Here is a 21,291-nt window from a genome sequence, read left to right as displayed (position 1 = left end):
AGTCATATGACCCAATTTATAATGTGCCATAAAGAAAAGCAATAGATAGGCAATGGAACAAATCAAAAATACCTGAATAATTAAAAATAATCAATGAGATAACTAATTCAGACACTATAGAGCAGAGGTGGCCAAACTGTGGCTCTCCAGATGTCCATGGCTAATTATCAAAAGCCCCTGCCAACATGGACATTTCTCCATGCCAAAGTGTGGAGTGTGTGAACAGTTGCTGGGAAGAGGGAAATGTATCACATTCCAGTCTTATCTGAGAAATAAACTGCCCAGCAACTGATCACACGCTCCACACTTTGGCATGGAGACTTCTAGATTACATAACCCAGAAAACCCACAGCAACTAGTTGGCACCAGCCATGAAAGCCTTTGACAATTTACTGGGCAATCTTGGGCCAGTCACACACTCCAGCCTGATCTACCTCACAGGAGTGTTGTGAGGATAAAATGGAAGAGAGGAAAATTAGGTAAACTGCTTTGGGTCTCCATTAAGGTGACAGGTAAGATATAAATAAATAAATACATTGAATATTTGTAGATGCAACAGAAAGCTTCAGGTACAATGGAACCATTTTAGATGAATATTTATTTTAACATACTAAGGAGGAACATTTATTTTTCATGCACCTATGAAAACCAATTCAGAAATGACCTTGAAAGCACTGACATTGGACTACAGGATTAAGTACTGCAGAAAGAGATAAGGCTACATTTTGGCAAGACATGGAAACCTCCCATGTTAAATATAGTGGCCACTTTAAAGAAGGTTATTAATAGTTGCTCAATTAAATTATGTTGTACCCATTTTTCATTGCTAGTAGTTAATAACTGCTTTGTGAAACAACTAGAATATAGTGGCTATGAGCAAAAGTTTCACCTATGTACCAATACACAAGGGGCTCCAGCATATGGAGGATATTTTATGAATTTCAGAGGAATTACACATACACATGAACACTCATATGTGCAAAATAAGATATTGCAGCCCTTCTACAAAACAATAATTTATGTTTGGAAATAAATGTATGTAAAACTAAATAACAGCAAATACATTTTAAATATATTACTGAACTATCATAGTTTTTCATATTGTTTGAAACATGAAACTGCAGTGAAAAAATTAACCAAACGTTGAAATGTAAAGAAGTTTTATTTTTTAATTTCTTGGACAATTTGCAAAATGATAGAAAGAGACACAGGGTGATTGGCTGTAATACTAAAACAGAGTATCCCTGAGTGATTTCACTGTGTAATTTGTACATAATATTATATGTGACTGAACATTAGCAAGGATAAATATCTAGAAGGGTGGATGAAAACATAGTTTTGATCGGCCCACCATCTTATTCCAAATCAGTTACAAACACAAAATTACAACAAATGGAGATTACAAATAATTAAACAATTGCCTTAAAGTGTATACACTGTGATTTTAATATTTGTATCCTTAAATACTTCTTCAAGCATTAATGAAACTTTACTCCAATCCAGGCGATCGAGGCCACACCCAATCCTGAAAGATAAAGAATCAAAGCATTAAAGGCCTTTTCTTGAAATTCCTATACACACAAAGGTTTTAAAAACATTTTAAAATGTGTATTACTACCCGATCCATCGCTAAAGAAGCATCCTGACAACTCTCTGTGCTGAATGTTTCTTACCCTGCTTACTCCAGAGTGTCAAAACTTGCTTCCAGGGGAACCAACTTTATAACTGTAATTATAATCTCACATCAGAAACTGTGCAAATGCCACCACACATAGTAGAATGGAATAAAATGGAATCCACATTTATTATGTAATAGTATACTCCACCTTTCTATTACAAATAATACTCAAGACAGCTAATGAAAAAACAAAAACTTTTAAAAACATATATAATCTCATATGTCATATGTAACCACTCGATTGGGCTCTCACCAGGACAGGACAGAGTTCTAGCCAGTCGGGAGGCGCAAAGCGCACACCCCACAGTCGGGAGGCGCAAAGTGCACACCCCACAGCCTCCCGACCACCCCCCCGGGCGGCTTCCATGGGGCTCGCCGAGCACACCTGCCGCCTCTGCAAGGCGGCGGGTGTGCTCGGCAAGCCCCGGGGAAGCCGCAGGCTCGCCGGCGGGGAGGGGACCGGGCATGGCTTCCCCGCGCCCACCCAGTACACCAGCTGCCTCGCTGGGCTGCCGGGTGTGCTGGGCAGCTGCAGCAGGAGGGGAGGCTTTCAAAGCCTGTTCTGACGAACGGGCTTTGAACCTAGTAAAAAATAACAGCATTAATCTAAAATAGTCAACTATGAACTAAAATGGGAATAAGCAGTAGTAAAAAGTTAAAAATTGATAGGAAGGTCAGAATCAATCAAATGTCAATAAGTAATAAAGTCAGCATGATGATTATCACATTAAAATGGACGCTACCGTGTATTCAATAATATTATAAAATGTATGTTTAGCAATTTTAGATACTAAGGAAGTCAGCAAACTAAAACAAAGTCTACGTTTCTCATTATAAAATGAGTAGAGTTTTCCACGCTGTGGCTATAACAAGTTAACAATATCATCTATTGGCTTTTTTCCAACAGTTTTTTTGGACCACAAAGATGTCCAGAGATCAGTTCTCAGAAAATACAGCATTCTATATGGCTCTCACATCAGTTTTTATTCTATTGTCTGAATAAGAGAACAATAAATTATAATTTGCATTATCGGTACAAGCCATAGAATACTCAGGCTCATGCATTCCAAGCTATTGTACACAATGTGAAAATTAATTTGCCATTTCATCATATGTGTTTTCTTGTTTCCCAACAAGGATTAAACTGTGTGAAGAAAAAACTTGGATCATTTATAATTTGGAGGAAATGGCAAATTGTGACTTTTCATCAAGAAGTAATTAATATCTGAACTATGTGAAGGGAAGAAGTTCACAAACCAAAATGTTTCCAAGGTGCACCCCCATAATGAAAAAGCATGGTTTGCCATATGAGGATAGTATATTTGCCATGGTTTGCCATATGATAGTATATTTCAGCTGCACAGACACCATTTTTACTTACTTGGGCATAGAAATGCAAGTTACACTATTCTTCAGGCAATGGATTTTCATAGCTTCTAAACTGTTTCGCAGATTGTCATATGTTGGCTTGTGAAAGTATTTGTTTTTCGTAATCTAAATACAAGTGTAAAGTCAGACATGGATTAGATACTTTTTACATCTGAAGCATGATCCTATTTATGTCTGCTTACAAGAAATTCCCATTGAGTTCAACTTTATTAAGGGCTTATGATAGCAACACAGTCCTCCAGTGTTCTTTTAACAACAAAACAAGGATAGATCACACTCTATCTTGTGTTATTTAGAGCCAACATGATGTGGTGGCTAAGAGTGAGGGCCTCTAATTCGGAGAAACATGTTTGATTCCCCATTCCTCCATGTGCAATCTGCTAGGTGACCTTAGGGAAGTCACAGTTCTCAGAGCTCTCTCAGCCCCACCTACCACACAAGGTACCTGTTTGTAGGGAGAGGAAAGGAAGAAGACTGTAAGCTGTTTTGAGAACGTAGAAAAAAGCAGGGTATAAAAACATTTTTCTTAATTTTACTATTTTGAATAAATAATTAAAATGAAATATGCTAGGATTTGCCAAAAATTGGACACAGGTTATAATCTTAATCTTATGTCTTTCTAAATTGTATCAGTCAATGGACATGGAAATACTATCATTATCAGTGCTTACACTCTTCTAGAGACCTCATAGACCACCACCAATACCACCACTTTATTGACTTGCCAGAAAATATATTCATCAGCAATGAGCCAATAAATATTTTATTTACAGTCATTCAGACCACAATTAAAATACATGCAATTAAAAACATCAGCAATGAGCCAACTATCAATGAACTAAAAAGCACAATAAAATCATTAAAGAATGGAAAGGCACTTGGAGCAGACCAAGTTACTGCTGAAATGATTAAAACTGAGGGAGACATTCTGCTACAGCAGATCCACCCTCTTAACTCTCATTTGGTGCCCAGAATGCGTTCTATCAACATGGAAGAAAGCCATCATAGTGCCAATCCTGAAGGTGACAACTGAGAATGGAAGAATTTCCATAGCGTCAGCCTTGTGTCAGTTATTAGCAAAGTGTTAATTAAGATCATATACACAAGGCTACTGAAGAGACTAGTAGAAAAGAGCAAGCAGGATTTAGGCCACATTGGCGCCATATTGATCAAATGTTCACCATCCGTCAACTTGCAGAGGAAAGAATTAGGTGTGGAAAGAGAACTGTCATTGTCTTTTTATACTTCAAATCTGCTTTTGACTGTATCCACTGGCCTTCTCTATGGAAGGTACTAGAAACTGAAAATTTGCCCCTCAAAATAATCACACTCTTCCAAACAGCAGAGATGGTTCAAGCCAAGTGAGAATTTGAAATAAACTATCAGAGGAGTTCACCATCCAGACTGGAGTGCACCAAAGAGATGTGGCCTCTCCCCTAATTTTTAACATCGTAGTTGATGACATTATGAGAAAAGTATTCAAGAATAGACATGGAGTTCAATATGACCAAAAGAACTTCCTGACAGATCTAATGTTTGCAGATGATAGTGCCATATTTGTCGATACAGATGCAAAGGCTACTAACATCCTATATTACATTGCCTGCATCGCCCAATCTTATGGCTTAAAAATAAATGTGGACAAAACCAAAATTGTAACCACAGATGGATCACTGACAAATAGATACCTCAATGCAGTGGTCCCCAACCTTTATTAGGCTGGGGACCGGCAGGGCATCGGGCCGCACCCACGGTTCGGGCCGCGCCCGCAAGCCGCGCCCGCAGATCGGGCCGCGCCCGCAAGCCGCACCCACGGATCGGGCCGCACCCGCGGGCCACGCCCGCGGATCGGGCTGCGTGGGCGCGGCCTGCACGGGCGCGGCCCGGCCCTGATTCCCTCTCCCCGCCCTCCCGCAGTAAGAAGCTTCCCGGGCCGCAAGCTTGCGGCCTGGGAAGTTTTTTACTGCGGGGGGGGGCGGGGAGAGGGAGCCGCGGCCCGGCACCGGGCCGCAGCCCGCAGGTTGGGGACCACTGCCTCAATGGAGCCCAAATTGGTGCAAGAAACTGCCATCTACCACTGAAGCTCACAATAGGATTGGCTAAGCAACATCAGCATTTGCCACACTCAAATGGTGCCTTTGGAAGAAGACAAACATCTCTCTCAAGACCAAAGTTCATGTTTTCTGGGCACTAATCCTGCCAATCCTCCTATATGGATCGGAAACACAGACTTTACTAAAACCTGACATAAACAAAGTTGAGACCTTCCAAATGTGATGCCTGCAGCAGGTTCTGGGTGTCTCTCTATGCGATCATAATCTAAACGAGACAATTCGGACAAAATGTGACAACCAGCCACAAATTAAAGAACAAATCCAAAAGTGCAGACTGCAAAGCTTTGGCCATGTCTGCAGAATGAACGCCAGCAGACTGCCTCATAAACCAGGGGCACCTAAAGCAGCATATTGGCTGAGAGGACAACCTGCTCCACCAATTACCAGGTAAAGGATAAAAAGAAAGAAGATGAAGACCACTGATGTCAGTGGAAATAGGGCATAATTTTACTAAGGATTGTATCACACAGCCGTATCTCACTTTACTTTACATTTGTGCTTTACCAAGCTAAAAAAGAAAAAAAAGGAAATTATGTAGTTAAATATTCTGATCTGTAATTTCTGATAAGATTTCACACACATGTATAAACAAGCAAAGGAGCATCTCATTCCTTCTTTCTCTTTCCTAAAACCCCCCATAGTCTGTTATATTTTCTGGCTTCTTCTCTTCTCCAGTCAGCCAATCTACCCTTATCTACCCCCTGTTGTCAGTTTTCTCCCCTTCCCCTTCAGTCTCTCCCTGGGAAAACTGTGTGATTCCAACCAGTACACAGCGCTGGACCCTACAAAACCCACAAGAACTTACTTGCAGGGGACAGAGCACTTTATCATGTACCCACCTCCCCACAGTATTTCTTTTTGCTGGCAACCTGGATATAAGATGAGGGTGGACAGATTCACCACTTAAATGAAAACGCAGCACTACTGTATGCATAAATCTATCCCTACTATAATCAGTTCACATGCCCAGACTCCTGTCATATGTTCTCTCTACTCTTACCAGATAGTACACATATCGTTTTTCTGTCTTTAGAACGGCAACCTCCCCAGTTGTTTTTCCTAAGGAGGAATAAAAAGAAAACTTGAAATGTCTCAACTAATTGTTGATTCCTTAAAGTAAGAAATGCTACAAGTTCATAATAATGTGTTTTCTCTATTGTTCTATGTAAACCACCCTATGCCCACAAGGGAGAGCAGTATAAAAATGTAAAAAAGGTAATAAAATAAATAAAATAATCAGTGAGCATTACAGGTTCCAAATATTCATAATCAAAGATGTCAGTATTTTAATGCTACCCTTCAGATGGCACAATCCAGAACAACGCATCAGGAAAGCAGGGGTTTGCTATCATGACCACAAATACTTCATTTTAGTAAAAATGTATGTGGCTGTACTTAACCCAAAAGTATCAAAGACTTCAAAAAGAATCAACATTTTTATATTGTATAAGCATTTCTAGTTTGCACTGTTCTGTTCACTTACGCTGGTTCAAGAGCTCCTGAACACCACCAAACTTTTTCTTAAAAATGGCAGCTATCCCAGCACTCATGTGACAATCTTCACTGATGCAATGAGCCAATGAATCTGTTTCAGGAGAAGCAAAAAGGTCTCCCTTCACATAGTTGATCTGGTTTACAAAGCAGAAATCATAATGAATGAGAGAAAGAGCATTTGGCTTAGAAAACATAGCTGAGGGTACCATCATAAGGTGTGCTATAGCTTAAGGATGCCATCATATGCATTCCAAGCCACACGTAGGCTTTTGGGTGTCACTGGTAACTTCATTAAACAGCAGACTGGAAGACAGCATGGTAAAGGAAAGTTGTTATATACTACCCTATCTAGGAATCCAGTAGCATCAGCATTGGTGACGCACAAATCTCAAATGCATTTATTTCCCAGCTATACCGGATATAGTGGCTATGTGGATATTTCATGAACAGTACTGTAGGTGGCAATCAAAGTCTACTACTTGTGCCAGTGAAAGGTGATGTTCACCTTGAAAACTGAAAGATCCCCTGAGCAGTCAGAACTATGCTAAGGGGGCCTTAGGACAGGAACAGAGCACAGATCTCTCCAAAACCACAAGGATATTAACCACAAGGTTAGCTCAGCCAACTTTAAGATAATACCACAAGTCTATTCTTAAGATGCAGACCCATTAATTTTATTATACAAAACCAAATCCTAAAACTGAAGTCCTCCTTCACCACGTTAATACCAGCTATTTTCTTTCACAAAAACTAAAACCATAAGCAACACCCATAAAATGGCTTTACAGCATAAAAAAATACTCGACTACACACTCTCTCTTCTTTTCCAGACAGCATACTAGCCATGATGATGAAGAAACCTTGCAAGTTCTCTTGAGATGAAAAAACTGGGGGGGAAATACAAAATGAATATACATATTAATGGAAAAGTTTTACAATTAAAAAAAACGGGTGTTGTTAGGGAAAGGTGTGCGTTAGGACGGTCTTCGGATAAACGACCGAGAAAGCGGCTGTCGCCCCACACTTATAAATACGAAGGAAAACGTCAAACGTCCCTGGGAGAAGTGGGGTGTTGGGGAAGGAGGGCATTGCTCCTTCTGGGGCGCTCTGTCTTTCTGTTTCTGGATTTTTTTTAACTACTAAAGGCTTCGTATTTCCACATTTATTTGGAAGAACAATGCTCGGGGATAAAGAGCAAATGTCTGGTAACGACGGCCGTACCTGACGCCTCCCTTATTGAAACGCTTTTCTTATCTACAGCAAATGGCCTCAGCAACGCTCAGCGTCCACAATATACGACGCTGTGGAGAACAAGCAGCGCTCCCTCCCACCCAGAATGCACAAAGGCAGGGCTTTCGCTTTACCGCAAAGCTAAACTTTCTAGAGCTGTCTCGTTTCTATGCTTAGCGCCTATTTCCTTCCGCAAGGAAAAAAAAACATGGTAGCCGCCACACAGGCATTTTCTAGGCGTGAAGCTCTATGGTATCAGCCCAAGTATTCGCATGAGATACGCGGGGGCTGTGAATTACCATGGGGGAGAGGGGAAGGACTAAAAAAGAAATTATCCTCGTCTGCACATGCGTACAGAAACTACCTCAAGTGAAAAGGGGAGAAAAGATAGTAGAGGGTTGCCGAGCACGCACGATAGTTCTAAGACCTCCCAAGCGCATGCGCGCAGAGTTTCAAACAAGCGCAAGCTTCGGCGGGAGGAGCTCCTGTATGGCGCCTGCGCCGTGGCAACCTCGTCTTCTCTTTGTTGGGCGTCGGGGGTTGGGCGCCATTTTGCGCGGCGGCTGACTAGAGGCGCTGATTGGGTTTCGGGGACCGGTGGCGGAGCCAATCAGAGCGGGACCCGAACCGGGGGAGCAAGGCACGGTGAGTGCGAGCAGCCAATATGGAGCCCCCGAGCGCCGGCCCGAGAGCCGGGATTGGCGGGGCCGAGTGGCCAGTCAGAAGGCCGCGCGCGGGGCTAGGGCTGGGCGAGCGCTGGGGCAGCTGGTGGCTGTGGCCCGTTGAGCGCCCGGGCTTTATGGGGCGATGGGGTGGCTGGCGAGCGCGTGGGGGTGGGGTGAGCAGTGGCCAGGCTGCCTAGCACGGGGGCCCTTTGTCCGCTCTGGGAGGCTTCCGGGAGCGGGAGAGATGCCCTTTGTAGACCCCGCTGCCTGGAAGAGAACGAAGCTGCCGAAAAGGGAAATAAGGGTAGCTACGGGCCGCTCCCCGTAGAAAAGTTCCCTCACGAGGATGGCTTCTCGGGGAGGGAGCAGAGGTCGGCCTCTTCCAGGCTGAGACGTTGGAGCCCAGTTTGGGGTTCGTCACCTTGTCTCTAGCTGCCACTGCCCAGTGAGGTCAGTTATACTCAGGCGGCCTTTCAGGGCAGGACAGAAACCGTGGTTAGTAACTGAATACCGTGTTCAATGCCCCTAGTGAATTCTCAGCCGAATTCTTAACTCTTTAATGCGGCCTTTTTAAAGAAATGCTTCTTTATGGCAACAGATATTGAAAACAATCTGCATCTGACAGTGGAATCGGGCTTGTGAAAGTTTATGTTGCAATAAATCCTCTAGTCTTTAAGGGAATTTGAGTCTGATGGTTTAATTTCGAGCTTTATCTCTGGGAAATAGGAAATGGCTGGCTATAGGGCCTTTCCTGGGCAACCCTACTTCTCAAGATATAAAGGCAGCTTCTCCCCTTAATTCATTATGTTAGATAGTATTATTTTTGTGTGCAGTAATGACTTTAAACTTGCCTCAGAAAACATTGTTCCTCTAACTGGTGGTTGGATTCATTTTTGGGTTCATTTGCATGCTACAAAATTGTGTCAGCAGTGAATTCTGCAACAAAAGAATGTCACTTTGTACAAACAGTTGAAGAAAATATATGCTATTTTCTGCCATTGTAAAAGATAAATATAGTATATACCTGTATATTTTGTAATATGAAGAGACTTGTCTGGTAACCAGAAGTGACTTCACACTTTCCTGGATTGGGCAAATTAGATACTTTTCAATTTTATTTAGGCCTGATGATGATGATGATGATGATTGTGGGACTTAAATGGCCTTAGTTACCCTGGTAGATGACTTATGGCTCCATCTTATTGTCTATGCCATTTAACTCTGCACAAAGCCTTTAAGGTAGGCTTCTATAAAGGTTTGGGCTGGGTTGCCACCAATATGCAAATATCACGGCTCAATTTGATGCTTCCAGCTGATTCTGTGGGAGCTGTAGAAAATCTGAATAAGGGTGTGCAATTTTTTTCTCAGTGTAAACCATACTTCAAGAGAAGCTGTACCCAAGATCTGCTTTGACATGGCTAGCAGATTGTTCACTGGGGCAAAGTAGTTTCTGTGGCTGGCTTTTTCTGAAGCCTGATTTAAACATAGCTATACTAGAAGTGAGCCTTGACCTGGCAGAAACAGTCTGCCCCTCCACCCAGCACAGCTGATCCTCTGACTGTCTTCTACAGTCCATTTATACTTTAAGGCAGTGATCCCTAACCTTTTTATTACTAGGGACCGGTCAACACTTGAGAATTTTACTGAGGCGGGGGGAGGAGTCTTTTGCTGAGGGACGTCGCCGCCGCCTGAGCCCCTGCTCCACTTGCTTTCCTGCCAGCACCCCTGACTTCTCGCCACTCGCTGGGGGGGGGGTGCTGCCAGCAGCAGCTGCCATGCCGAGGGGGAGCCCCAGCCATGGCGGCCACTGGAGAGCACCAAAGGTGAGCCAGTGGCAGAGTGACAGGACAGCCTCCAAGGTAGCAGCCAGGGAGGAGGACGAGGAGGAGCTGCAGCCCGGTACCGACTGATCCACAAACCAGTACCGGTCCCCGGCCCGGGGGTTGGGGACCATTGCTTTAAGGGACTGCAATAGAAGCCTGACAAACAGTTGAGAGGTGGGAGTGATTTGCTCCTGCCTTTCCCCTGTTTTCAGGTGTACCAGCATTGAGGATTTCTCAGAGATTCTCCCTCCCCCTCCAGTTTTCCCAAGAAAACCCGGATATATTTGGGAAGCCACAATATATCCTGAAAAATAGCAATGTTTTTTTCAAGGTTATATTTTTGGCACAGATAGACTCGAATGCAACCCTAAACCAATACCAGGAGGCAATTTTGGATTGAATGCAGACTAATTAACTGAAGCTTAATCCCAGCAAGACAGAAATACAACTGGTGAATGGAAGAGTTGACCTAGGGTTTAAGTTGTCAGCTTTTCTGGATGGAGATGTACTCCATTTGAAGGAACAGATCTGTAATCTGGAGGTGCTTTTGGACTAATTCCTACAGGTGTTGTCAGGAATGCCTTTCATCTTCGATTGGTCAACCTGCTGCAGTCTTTCCTAGGTAGAAAAGATGTGACTACTGTGGTACATGTCCTGGTTACATCAAGATTTGATTACTGTAATGTGCTCTACATAAGACTGCCATCAATAAGCATTCAGAAACTTCAGATGGTGAAGAATGCTGCAGTCTGAATGTTGACTGGAGTGAGTCATTGGGATCCTAGTTGGTTTCAGGCACAATTCAAGGTGCTGGTGTTGAAGTAAAGCCTTATATGGTCTCAGACCAGCATACCTGAAGGACTGCCTACTTCCTCATGAACCCACCCAACCATTACAGTAATCTTTAGAGGCTCTGCTTTGAGTGCACCATCTTCTCAGACTAGACAAGTGGCAACCCACATTCTCATTCATGGCACCAAAACTCAGGAATTATTTCTCCTGGGAGAGTCATTTGTCCCCTTCTCTTGCCCATTTCCAACAACAGGTGAAGACTTTCTTTTGTTTAGCGTTCCCCTCACCAAATATTTTAACTTTTGTTTTTGTACATATTTTTGCGCTTTTTAACTGTGTTAATGATGTGTTTAATGGTGATTTTATTACCTATGGTTTAATGGTTTAATTTGTTCATTAAGTTGGTCTTCATGAAGGCAGAAAGGTGGAGTAGAGGTTTATTTAAGAAGGAAAAGTACTTGATGTTAAAAATCTTAATCATAAAAGAGAACAAATATGATCTGACATCTTTCTGAAATACAAGATTATGAAATGATTATTTTTTATGCTGAATTTCCTCATGCAATTTTTTCCCTTTGAAGAATGTGAGCTTTAAAGAAACCCCACCACAGTTGGAATTAATGGTAGTGTTGCCCCATTTTGATTGACTGGTATTGTATTGAAGTGTGGTTTGTGTACCACTCAGCAGCCTGAAGAAAGGGAGTGAAATGTAGTAATAATTCTTCTTTTGAAATTATATTATGTAGAAAGAGACTGCATTTTCTGTTAGATAAATCTGAATCATAGTTGAATGGGGGAAAACTTTCCAAAATTGTTCTCTTTATTCTTACCAGTCTGAGACTTGAATTATGTAGTTTCCTCTTAATAAACATTAGATTTGTGTACTGGTTGTTCAGAAACAGTGTAGAAATTTAAAGGAAATCCTAAAGGATGGGATGCTAAAATTTAGCAGTGACATTCATGGCTAAATATACAAATGTATTCTGATGTGTCAGGTTATAAACAGTTATTTCCTATCAAAACATGTGAGATTTATTAACTCTTGAAGCTACATTTTAAGTTGATGTAAAAATGTTCCAGCATATATTATTGTGCATGCTTGTAAATACAATATGTCCTATTGATCTCAGTAAATTACTTTGAAATACACTTAAAACTAAGTGTAAAACTGAGCTATATAAATTAGTATACTGTCAAAGAAATAATTTCTTTAGTTAACTAGTAGTAAATTCTGACATGATACCTACCACTCTAACATATTACATATGCACATTGTAAAAAACTAGATCCAAATAAAGCCCTTAAAATCTTAGAAATTAGATTAATTCAGATGATTGGAAATCTGCATATTTTAAGCATTTTAAACATGGCCATGAAAAGCCAGCTCAAAAGACTTGCATTTCTTTTAGAAGGTGTTCAGGATTGGGTGTGTCCAGTGGTCCCCAACCCCCGGTCCGGGGACCGGTACCAGTCCGTGGATCAGTCAGTACCGGGCCGCGGCTCCTCTTCGTCCTACTGCCTGGGTGCTGCCTCGGGGGCTGCCCTGACACTCTGCCGCTGGGTCAGCTTTGGTGTTCTCCAGCGGCTACCATGGCTGGGGCTCCCCCTCGGCGTGGCACTGCGCAGCTACTGCTGGCAGCGCCCCCCCCCAGCAGGCAGCGGGAAGTCAGGGGTGCTGGCGGGAAAGCAAGTGGAGCAAGGGCTCAGGCGGCAGTGACGTCCCTCAGCAAAAGACTACCCCCCCCCCCAGGGCCTCAGTAAAATTGTCAAGCATTGACCGGTCCACGGTGATAAAAAGGTTGGGGACCACTATCTTAAATGAAAGGGGTCCCCACAGTTGTAAAGATGCTACCCAGAATTTATTTACTTCCAAAGACTAAACTTTACTATGCTGCCTCTCTGTGTCAACTTCTGTAGTTAAGAGGGACTGTAATTCTTTATAAGCTGAATTCTCATAAAGCAGGTTAATATCCCTCAAAGAGCCAACACAGACCAGATGGGTGCCATGCATACTTTGTTTTCAAGACTGGACAAAAGTTTCTGGAAACAGGATTGCTTTCAGTAACATTCCTCCAAGCATGTAGTATATAACCTCCTGATGCTTGGGGCTTGTGAATGAGACAAACTGAAACAAGACATAAAGATCTATATCTATTAAGTGTCATAAAGCAGATTTCTGCCTGTAGTTCCTTTCTACCATCACTCCCCATAGTCCTGTATGACATCCAGATAGCAACTGTGGGGAGAGAGGTAGAAAGATCTGCATGTACAATTTCAGTTAAAATGTTTTATGAATTTACATTTATAGGTAGGATTTTTGGCTCCAATGTGCATTGGACTAACCCACATTGAACATCATTTGCCAAATTGATCCCCATTCGCTCAGCCTCAACAGATCTCTCTGGAGCTTCTCACAGTCCTTCCTGGTTCTCACTGCCTGAATAACTTAGTGCCTTCCTCAAACTTAGCCACTTCCCTACTTACTCCCAATTTCAAATCATTAATGAACAAGCTAAAAAAGCACTGGGCCTAGCACCAATCCCTGTGTTACCCCACTGCTTTCCACCTGCCCTGTGATCTCTGCTGAATAATTTTTCTGGGGATGATTGATCTGTGCTGTAAACATTGATTATTCTTGGTGATGTAATTTTTTATTGGTTTGCAAAGTGTGCCGTATATTCTGTCGTACTTCTGTTGCTGGCTCCTGTACATAGACAATATCTGAATCTCCAAAATGAAGTGAGTAATGAGGCAAGTTTATGAATAGGATTTATTCAAAAATAGGTCCAATAAATTTTCTAATGCTTTTATTTTAGTGTTATTGAGCACTGGTGTCAGTTTTTATAAACCACTTTTGATATTTATGTTTATCTGTGCAGAATAGTAGTAGCCAGAGGGCAACTGACAGTTGTATAAAAACTGCCACACAATAACATCTGACCTACAGCTTTCAAAGTAGGAGTACATTCATGTGTGCTACATGTTGCTTTGTTTTCTAGGCACTGAACAACAAAATGAGCAGAGGAACTTTAGCTTTCTTCTGAAAATAAGACCTTGGGAGCTAAAGTTTTGTATCTTACATAGACAGACTTTGTGGACTGATCTTCGCTTGTCCTTGCATAGTTGAAAACCTCATATGAGCTGTTTTATTTCTGAGGCTCTTAACTGTGAAAAACCAAAATAGTTGGTAGAACTAAGCTATTTGTAAAGAAACAGCATAAAGCACACCATATTAAGAAAGATTAAGGTTGCTTTTTCAGAGTATATTCCTACAGTCCTGGCAACATAAATATTGAACGCTGCAAAAGATTTTGAAGATACTTTTTATTGAAAGTTTATTCAACATTCTTTTTCTAATGAAACTAGATGGCTGGATGACTTTGTTAAGGTATTCTAAACATGAATTGACTGTTTTCATTTTTCTTAAATTTTTAGATCAATTTTTGGAATAATCTTTTTTTCTTTCTAGGATTGCAGTTGAAGTTCATTGTATAGACTGATTGGCAGTGAAAAAATATGGAGCAGTACACAGCAAACAGCAGTAGCTCGACGGAACAGATAGTTGTACAAGCCGGACAGATTCAGCAACAGGTGTGCCAAATTCATTGTGAGGTTGAATTGAAGGCTTTGGTTATTCTCTTCTGTTTTAGAAGCCAATGAAAATACATGTTACTTAACTGGTTGTGATGTTATCCAGAGCATACTTTTTCCTGAATATGTTAGAAATCCCCTGTCTTAATGGTCAGAGCATGTGCCATAATATGCAACTGCAAAACTATAAAATCTGTTTATAAGGCGTCTGTCCCACTTCTTCCTAAATTGGTTTTAATCTTCAGTATTCTGTAAGCTAATATATTATTTTTATGAGGATGTCAGATAGTTTGAAAAAATAAATCCTGGAATGCCTAAAATAGAAGGATTGATTAATTTTCCTATGCAGATAACTTTAACACCATTTCATAAATTCCTTTATTTTCTTTGTAACAGTTTTTGGAGCAGGCAGTGGTGGTGCTTATGAGGATGATATCAGTGACAATTCTTTGAGCATAGACTATTGTGTTTCTTCTTGGGAAGTATTTCAGAGATTTTCTTCTCTCAAGTATGCTGACCTCGGGGAAAAAAGTGTTGCCTATTCACATACAAGCAGAATGATCAGTTCTGAGATTCTGTGTAGCCATGTAGATATTAATAATATAGATTTGAGAGAATTGTTATGAGCTGATTGTTTTTACTTTATTTCCCTTTCTTGTCTTATCCGATCTCTGCTTTCTAAAATTGGTATGTTTTTTGTTTCTGAGGGAAGTCCTCTGCACGTTGTCAAGACTGTACTGATTTCGGTACCATCCCATTAGAGGCTATTCAGATTTGTTCTTTAGAATTCATTGGCCTCTAATTGGCTGTTTGTTTGTTTGTGATCTTAGTACAACCTGCAAAAGTTAGGTTTCCAGATTTTAGTAAGGAGGCAACAGCAGTATCTGTTGTTCTCTCTTTAGTAATTATAGTTCACTAGTGGTCTTCACATCAAGAAGGGCCAAGCGGGGCCTGGATTATTTTGGCAGTGGTAAGGCTGTTTTTTGTTTTGAGCTTTTCCTGCTCTCCAAAGTTTCAAGCTCTTCCTGTTCCTGTTCCCAGCAGCAGGGTGGTGTCACTGCTGTCCAGTTGCAGACTGAGGCTCAGGTGGCATCTGCCTCAGGCCAGCAAGTCCAGACCCTCCAGGTAGTGGTTATCTATCTGTTGTATGTATACGTGAGCACTGCATGAATCACCCCATCATTTCATGTCTGATGCTGTGTTTGCACCGGGGCTTGAAATAGGAACAGAAGAGTAGTGGCATTTTTAATGCTTTGTAACTGCTATGGCTTATGCTAACTGTAGATGGGTAATAGTACAATTAACAGAATGTTTGGAGTTGATCTGCATGCAGTGTTCCATGTACTGCATGCTGCTCTATGAATTTTCTGTTGTTGTAAATAGGAAGACACTTATTTTGTATAAGAACCAAGTACAGTACAGCCTATTTTGTTTTAAAGAAATTCTAAATAGTAGCATGTAGTACATGCTTGGTTCTCTCATCACAATCAAATTTTATTTTAAGAAGCCAAGGCCTTTAAAAAAATCTTACTAATGCAGTTTAGTTGGTGTAGTTATTTATATCACATTAGTCAGAAAAATGTTAATTTGATTAAAAACAAAAGAATTGCAATCCATTGGGAAGGGGATATTTCAAATCCTGATTTGTGTTCTTGTGAAATGTGAACATCATCTCATTTTGTAAGCCGTGCCAGGGCTGTTTGAGGTATGTTTTGCTTTTTCATTGATGAATGTTATAAATTGTTAACCTTCATCTCTTCAGATTACCATGTGCTTTATGATAGTTTTATTTTGCTGCAGGGGACAGGGATTGTTTGCTAAATTGGCATTTGTTTTTTAAGGGTCAGTAGTTCAGAACAATGATTTAATATTCATTGAGTTAATTAAAAAAAATCTTGCTTATATTATGTTGGCTTAGTCTGGATTTAACACTGAGCTACTCAACAGCTCTCTTTATGTTCTAAGCACCATGGAAGACACGTCTACTGCCCCCTTTTGTACTGTAAGAAGGGAAGAGCTAGCTGTTGAGGAAGATTTTGGCAGCTGTCTTTCATGTTTTGTCATTTTAAAATTTTGTTCTCCTGCTTTGAATTTCTCATGCATTTTCTGAATCAAATCTACCTTGCCATGCATCGATCAAATTCCCGCTGTTAATGTGAACAATGCTTGTGGCAGGAGAGTGCGCCATAGCTTTTTTTTTTTTGCACAACCGGCATGCATGAGCAGTATATCTGCATGTTCCCACCCCTCTTGTTAAAATATTGAATATCTAAGGTTTATTTAAAAAATGTGTAGCCATTATGGAGGCCTAAATACACTTGGAAGGGAAAAAGGAAGAAGTGTTTATGCAACACCTGATATCTAAAAGACTAATAAAAACACCATGTGCTCAGGTCTCGGTATTTCAAGTACCGTATTTGCCAGCGTATAAGACGACTGGGCATATAAGACGACCCCCCCCCCAACATTTCCACTCAAAATATAGAGTTTGTTACATTACATTATAGTACCTGTCATTGTCAGCATTGTATGGCCGCAGCATGACCGCAGCGCCTCCGGCCTGCCCCTGCATCTCCCTGTGACCAGCACTAATGCGCATGTGCAATCTCTGCTTAGACAAGGGGCGGTCCAGAGCACCGCTGCTTCCCGCCGAGCAGAACTGGCCGGTCATGCCGAAAAGGCTGGCACCCCTGTCTTGCTGCTGATGCTCACTGCAGCCACGCTGATGTCCAGCCGCGGCCGCGCTGGATACCATGCGATACTGGATAGTATGTAGAATGAGGTGGGCGGGCATTGGGAGGCCACTATGGGTACCGGGCGGGCCAGAGACAAGGGGCGGCCACTATGGGTACTGGGCGGGCCTGAGACAAGGGGCGGGCCGGAGCGCCGCTGCTTCCCGCCGAGCAGAACTGGCCGGTCATGCCGAAAAGGCTGGCACCCCTGTCTTGCTGCTGATGCTCACTGCAGCCACGCTGATGACCAGCTGCAGCCTCGCTGGATACCACGCAATACTGGATAGTATGTAGAATGAGGTGGGCGGGCATTGGGAGGCAACTATGGGTACCGGGTGGGCATCGGGAGGCCACTGTGGGCAGCTATGTCTATCCCAACTGAAGTGCACCCGGCATATAGGATGACCCCCCCCCCCCCATTTGGAGGCATGTTTTTCAGGGTAAAAAAGTAGTCTGATACGCCAGCAAATACTGTATCTAGAATTACCTATACCATGTTATATGAACTGTCTAGAAGCTTCAGCTATTTAGCTATGGCTTGTCTACCATCAGTAGCCTTATTACATTATGTGGCAAACTGAGTTCTGAACAGATATGGAAATCATGGCTCCGATCATATAGGATGCATATTCCAGCTTATATACCTCTTCTGCTTTCAGTTGCACAGGTTCCTCAATTGAAAAGGGATACAAGAAAGGATGTTGGAAAATTGCAATTAAAAATCCTTGATATGATAGCCTGAGATGCTATTCTAAGAGGCTCTACATAGTTTAATGACCTACGATGCCATGTGAACTGTGAATACATTCCAGGATTTTAGTACTCTAGTTGTACATACTTTTTTGCTCTATATTTTATCCATGTAGAGACCAGTCTCTTGTATCTGGCTTTCTTGGGAGATGGTAGGACAAAGTGGGAAGTTCTCAGAGGCAATAAATATGTCTGGGTTCAGACTGATGCTTGATTTTCATTACTATTACATTTGATTTGCTTATATAATGTTGGTCAGTGTAGTCAGTGCCTGATACATAGGCAACTTATTGGATTTCTATTTCATTGTGTTGTTTTTCCTTTATGTTCTTTAGGTGCAAGGCCAGCCATTGATGGTACAAGTGAGTGGAGGTCAGCTGATCACATCTACTGGTCAGCCAATCATGGTACAGGCTGTACCAGGGAGTCAAGGTCAGACCATTATGCAAGTTCCAGTTTCAGGATCACAGGGATTGCAACAGGTCTGTATGCCCAACTCAGTGATGTACAGATTGACAGATAAAACAGCATGGCATAGTGGCTGATGTTTGTTTCCGGCAACTGATGTTCCAGGAATCTGGTGCTATTGAATGCTGAAATTCTGTTCTCAACTGGTTTTGTTAATAATTATTGATACATCAATGGCTGATTAATTTTTTAGACCCTGTCATGTGGCTCTTAAAAGGGTCTAAAAAATTCATCAGCCACTGTGTGTTGTTGAAGAATTTCATAAGACAATCACATATGGTGTGATAAAGTGCTTCTTACATAAGTATGGCATAGCATTGAAAAATGGCGTATTGGCCTTAGAAGTGGCCTTGGCATATTTTTGTTAATCAAATGCAGACATCTTATCTTAGAAGTTACATAATAGGACCTCTGAGAATTCATCTTAGGGTGTTCACAGACCTTAAAGTCTGTATAATGTACATTTTGCATCTTTAACATTGTTCTGGAAGCACCTCATATGGTGAAACATAAAGTTTATTTTACCATGTAGAAATTAATGGGTTTGAAAACTTTCAGCTCTTATGCAAATGCATTCAAGATAATTTTTGTCATGTGAAATCGATGCATAAAACTCTTATTGCAAATTTTATCATGTTGAAAATAATAATGGAAATTGAATGATATACAGCATCCCTTTTAATGTAGGGGGAAGAACACCTATTCAAACCCACCTCGACAGACTTCTTCTCTGGAACCAGAGAGCATAATTTGATGCTTGGGCTACTTCCAATATTTCTAAAGGCAGGAATGTATTTGGAGACTTCTGCCTCTGCCTTATGGCAAGTGCCCTCCAAGTCCCTCAGTTTTGTTTCATGCCTTAATAGTGAGAAGGGAACTGAAAGTAAAAGTTCATTTTAGAGCCTCTGACTGTGAACACTTTTTTTCAGTCTTTTCATTCTGATCTTCCTCTTCAGAAAAACAGAAATAAATCCCTTTTCCCATTTTTATCACTGGTAACGGTTTGACTAGTGCCTTTTTATCCAAGGTTGCATTGTCTGCAAACTATCATGTGATGGCTTCAGAGGCTGTAATGTTGGATTAGGCTGTGAAACCAGTTCTATCAAAATCACAAGGAAAGCCAGCCAGACAAAGCTAGTGGAGGCTCTAGCTGTCAGGTGAAGCCATGGCACACATCAAAGGAGCCCAGAAAATGGTCCAAAGCCAATTTTGGTGTCTGTTCAGCCAGCAGTGTCCATTCGTTTTTCTGCAAACTCCAATACTGGACAATAAGATTATTTGAATAGACTGGAACAGGCAGTAGCCTTCCCAGCAGATTCAAGCTTAGATATCATGATGTTTTCTTCATGGGCTAATACTTTGGCTATGGTGGCCTATTGACATTAATGGCTTATAGCTTGGAGTGGCTGTTTCACCAAAGCCACGTTGGCATTTTTAAAGTTTACAGATAGCAGCCATTTAAGGGATAACCTGGGTGAGATCCTACTCAGCCAGGCAAAACTATGAACATTACAGATGTTCTTTTTGGATTCAGAGAGCTGTCTCAGATGTTATTCCTAGTATAGGAACAAGAGGTCTTATAGGCATAAATCTCAATCTCCGATCAATTCTCCGGTTCAAACAAGATCCAGTAGCACAGTGTGTGATGCAAAGGATAAGCCAGTTGCCTACAGTTTTTTCATTAGATCTGAGTTTAGTCCTCTTCTGGGTAAAAGATAAAATAGCCTTTAAGTTCATTTCTCTTACACCAAGCAAGTTCTTTTCAACCCTGGTTTCCCACCATTGTGACAAGAGTTCTTGAATTTTACATGCCATACAAAATCTCTTCTCCATACAGGTGATTTTATAGCCAGTGCCACTGCTTTACAAACAGAAGAACTTACTTCACAATCTTCAAAAAGATGAGCCATCTTAGACCACAGTAGATTTGTCAAATACAGGAGGAAGACGGAAACCCTGAAGAATATTACCCTGCATCTTTATAAACTTAATAGTAGCAGTGATGGCAGACCTGAGAAATCAGATAATTCATCTTCATCTCTGCTTTAATAATATTTGATCAGTACCTTGCTTAAGAGCAAGGAGGTTCAGAATTAATTCCTCAAAAACACAGGTTCTTGATCTATGTTGGGAAGGAAATCTCATTGTTTATGCTTTTGGGGGACATACAGATTTTCCCATAAGAATTGGGGATCTTAATCTTCATGTCCAAAAATGGGTAGGCAGTGGATTCCATTCCAGTCGACTTCCATGTGCTCTACTTTCCAAACCTGATCTCCATTAAGAGGCATGTCATAATGGAACTGACCAGAGATCTCAATGTGATTCAAGGAGTCATTTTTCAGAGGGGAAAGAAGAAGGGATCATCACCAGCACAAATTCAAGTCTCCATGGTTGGGAGGCTCACTGCACTCTGAGCTAGGAGCAGGATATTTGGTCCTACTCAAAGTCAACTCTAAGCAAAAATCTTCTGGAGTTGCGGGTGATCAGGTTGGTTCTTCACTTTCAGAATTGACTCAAGAATCTCTGTGGATACCACCACTGCCAAGGTTCACATCAGTGAGC

General features: G+C 41.5%; 2 protein-coding genes across 27 annotated transcripts in view; one reads left to right on the top strand and one right to left on the bottom strand.

Annotated features, from left to right (window-relative positions):
* Positions 1–1,143: 1,143 nt before the first annotated feature.
* Positions 1,144–8,380, bottom strand: OARD1 (O-acyl-ADP-ribose deacylase 1). Of its 10 annotated transcripts, XM_077334383.1 has the most exons (7): positions 7,897–8,033; positions 7,489–7,562; positions 6,882–6,978; positions 6,665–6,766; positions 6,182–6,240; positions 3,060–3,172; positions 1,144–1,525 (listed from the first exon to the last, which is right to left on the bottom strand). In XM_077334383.1, exons 3-7 carry the CDS (start codon positions 6,922–6,924, stop codon positions 1,423–1,425), a joined length of 420 nt encoding a protein of 139 aa, XP_077190498.1. In that variant the 5' UTR covers positions 6,925–6,978; positions 7,489–7,562; positions 7,897–8,033; the 3' UTR covers positions 1,144–1,422. The 10 variants fall into 10 exon arrangements, with proteins under 10 accessions (XP_077190498.1, XP_077190495.1, XP_077190497.1 ...); XM_077334380.1 differs by lacking the exons at positions 6,882–6,978; positions 7,897–8,033 and adding an exon at positions 8,270–8,380 and having other exon boundaries at positions 6,665–6,809; XM_077334382.1 differs by lacking the exons at positions 6,882–6,978; positions 7,897–8,033 and adding an exon at positions 8,319–8,339 and having other exon boundaries at positions 6,665–6,809.
* A 27-nt stretch (positions 8,381–8,407) lies between these two features.
* Positions 8,408–21,291, top strand: part of NFYA (nuclear transcription factor Y subunit alpha) — a 30,051-nt gene continuing 17,167 nt past the window's right edge. For 2 of the 17 annotated variants that reach the window (XM_077334375.1, XM_077334369.1), the window contains exons 1-3: positions 8,411–8,550; positions 14,655–14,776; positions 18,594–18,740. In XM_077334375.1, coding sequence (XP_077190490.1) covers positions 14,702–14,776; positions 18,594–18,740 — 222 coding nt within the window. In that variant the 5' untranslated portion in view covers positions 8,411–8,550; positions 14,655–14,701. Of the gene's footprint in view, positions 8,551–8,658; positions 9,066–9,089; positions 9,810–10,439; positions 11,439–14,654; positions 14,777–15,817; positions 15,905–18,593; positions 18,741–21,291 lie in introns of those variants that run through there. The other 15 variants (XM_077334368.1, XM_077334367.1, XM_077334364.1 and 12 more) reach the window with 15 other exon arrangements.

Source organism: Paroedura picta, chromosome 4, assembly GCF_049243985.1.
Source record: "Paroedura picta isolate Pp20150507F chromosome 4, Ppicta_v3.0, whole genome shotgun sequence".
Taxonomy (NCBI): domain Eukaryota; kingdom Metazoa; phylum Chordata; class Lepidosauria; order Squamata; family Gekkonidae; genus Paroedura; species Paroedura picta.
The sequence above is the reverse complement of the archived record's forward strand: the minus strand, read 5'-3'. Positions and strand labels throughout refer to the sequence as shown.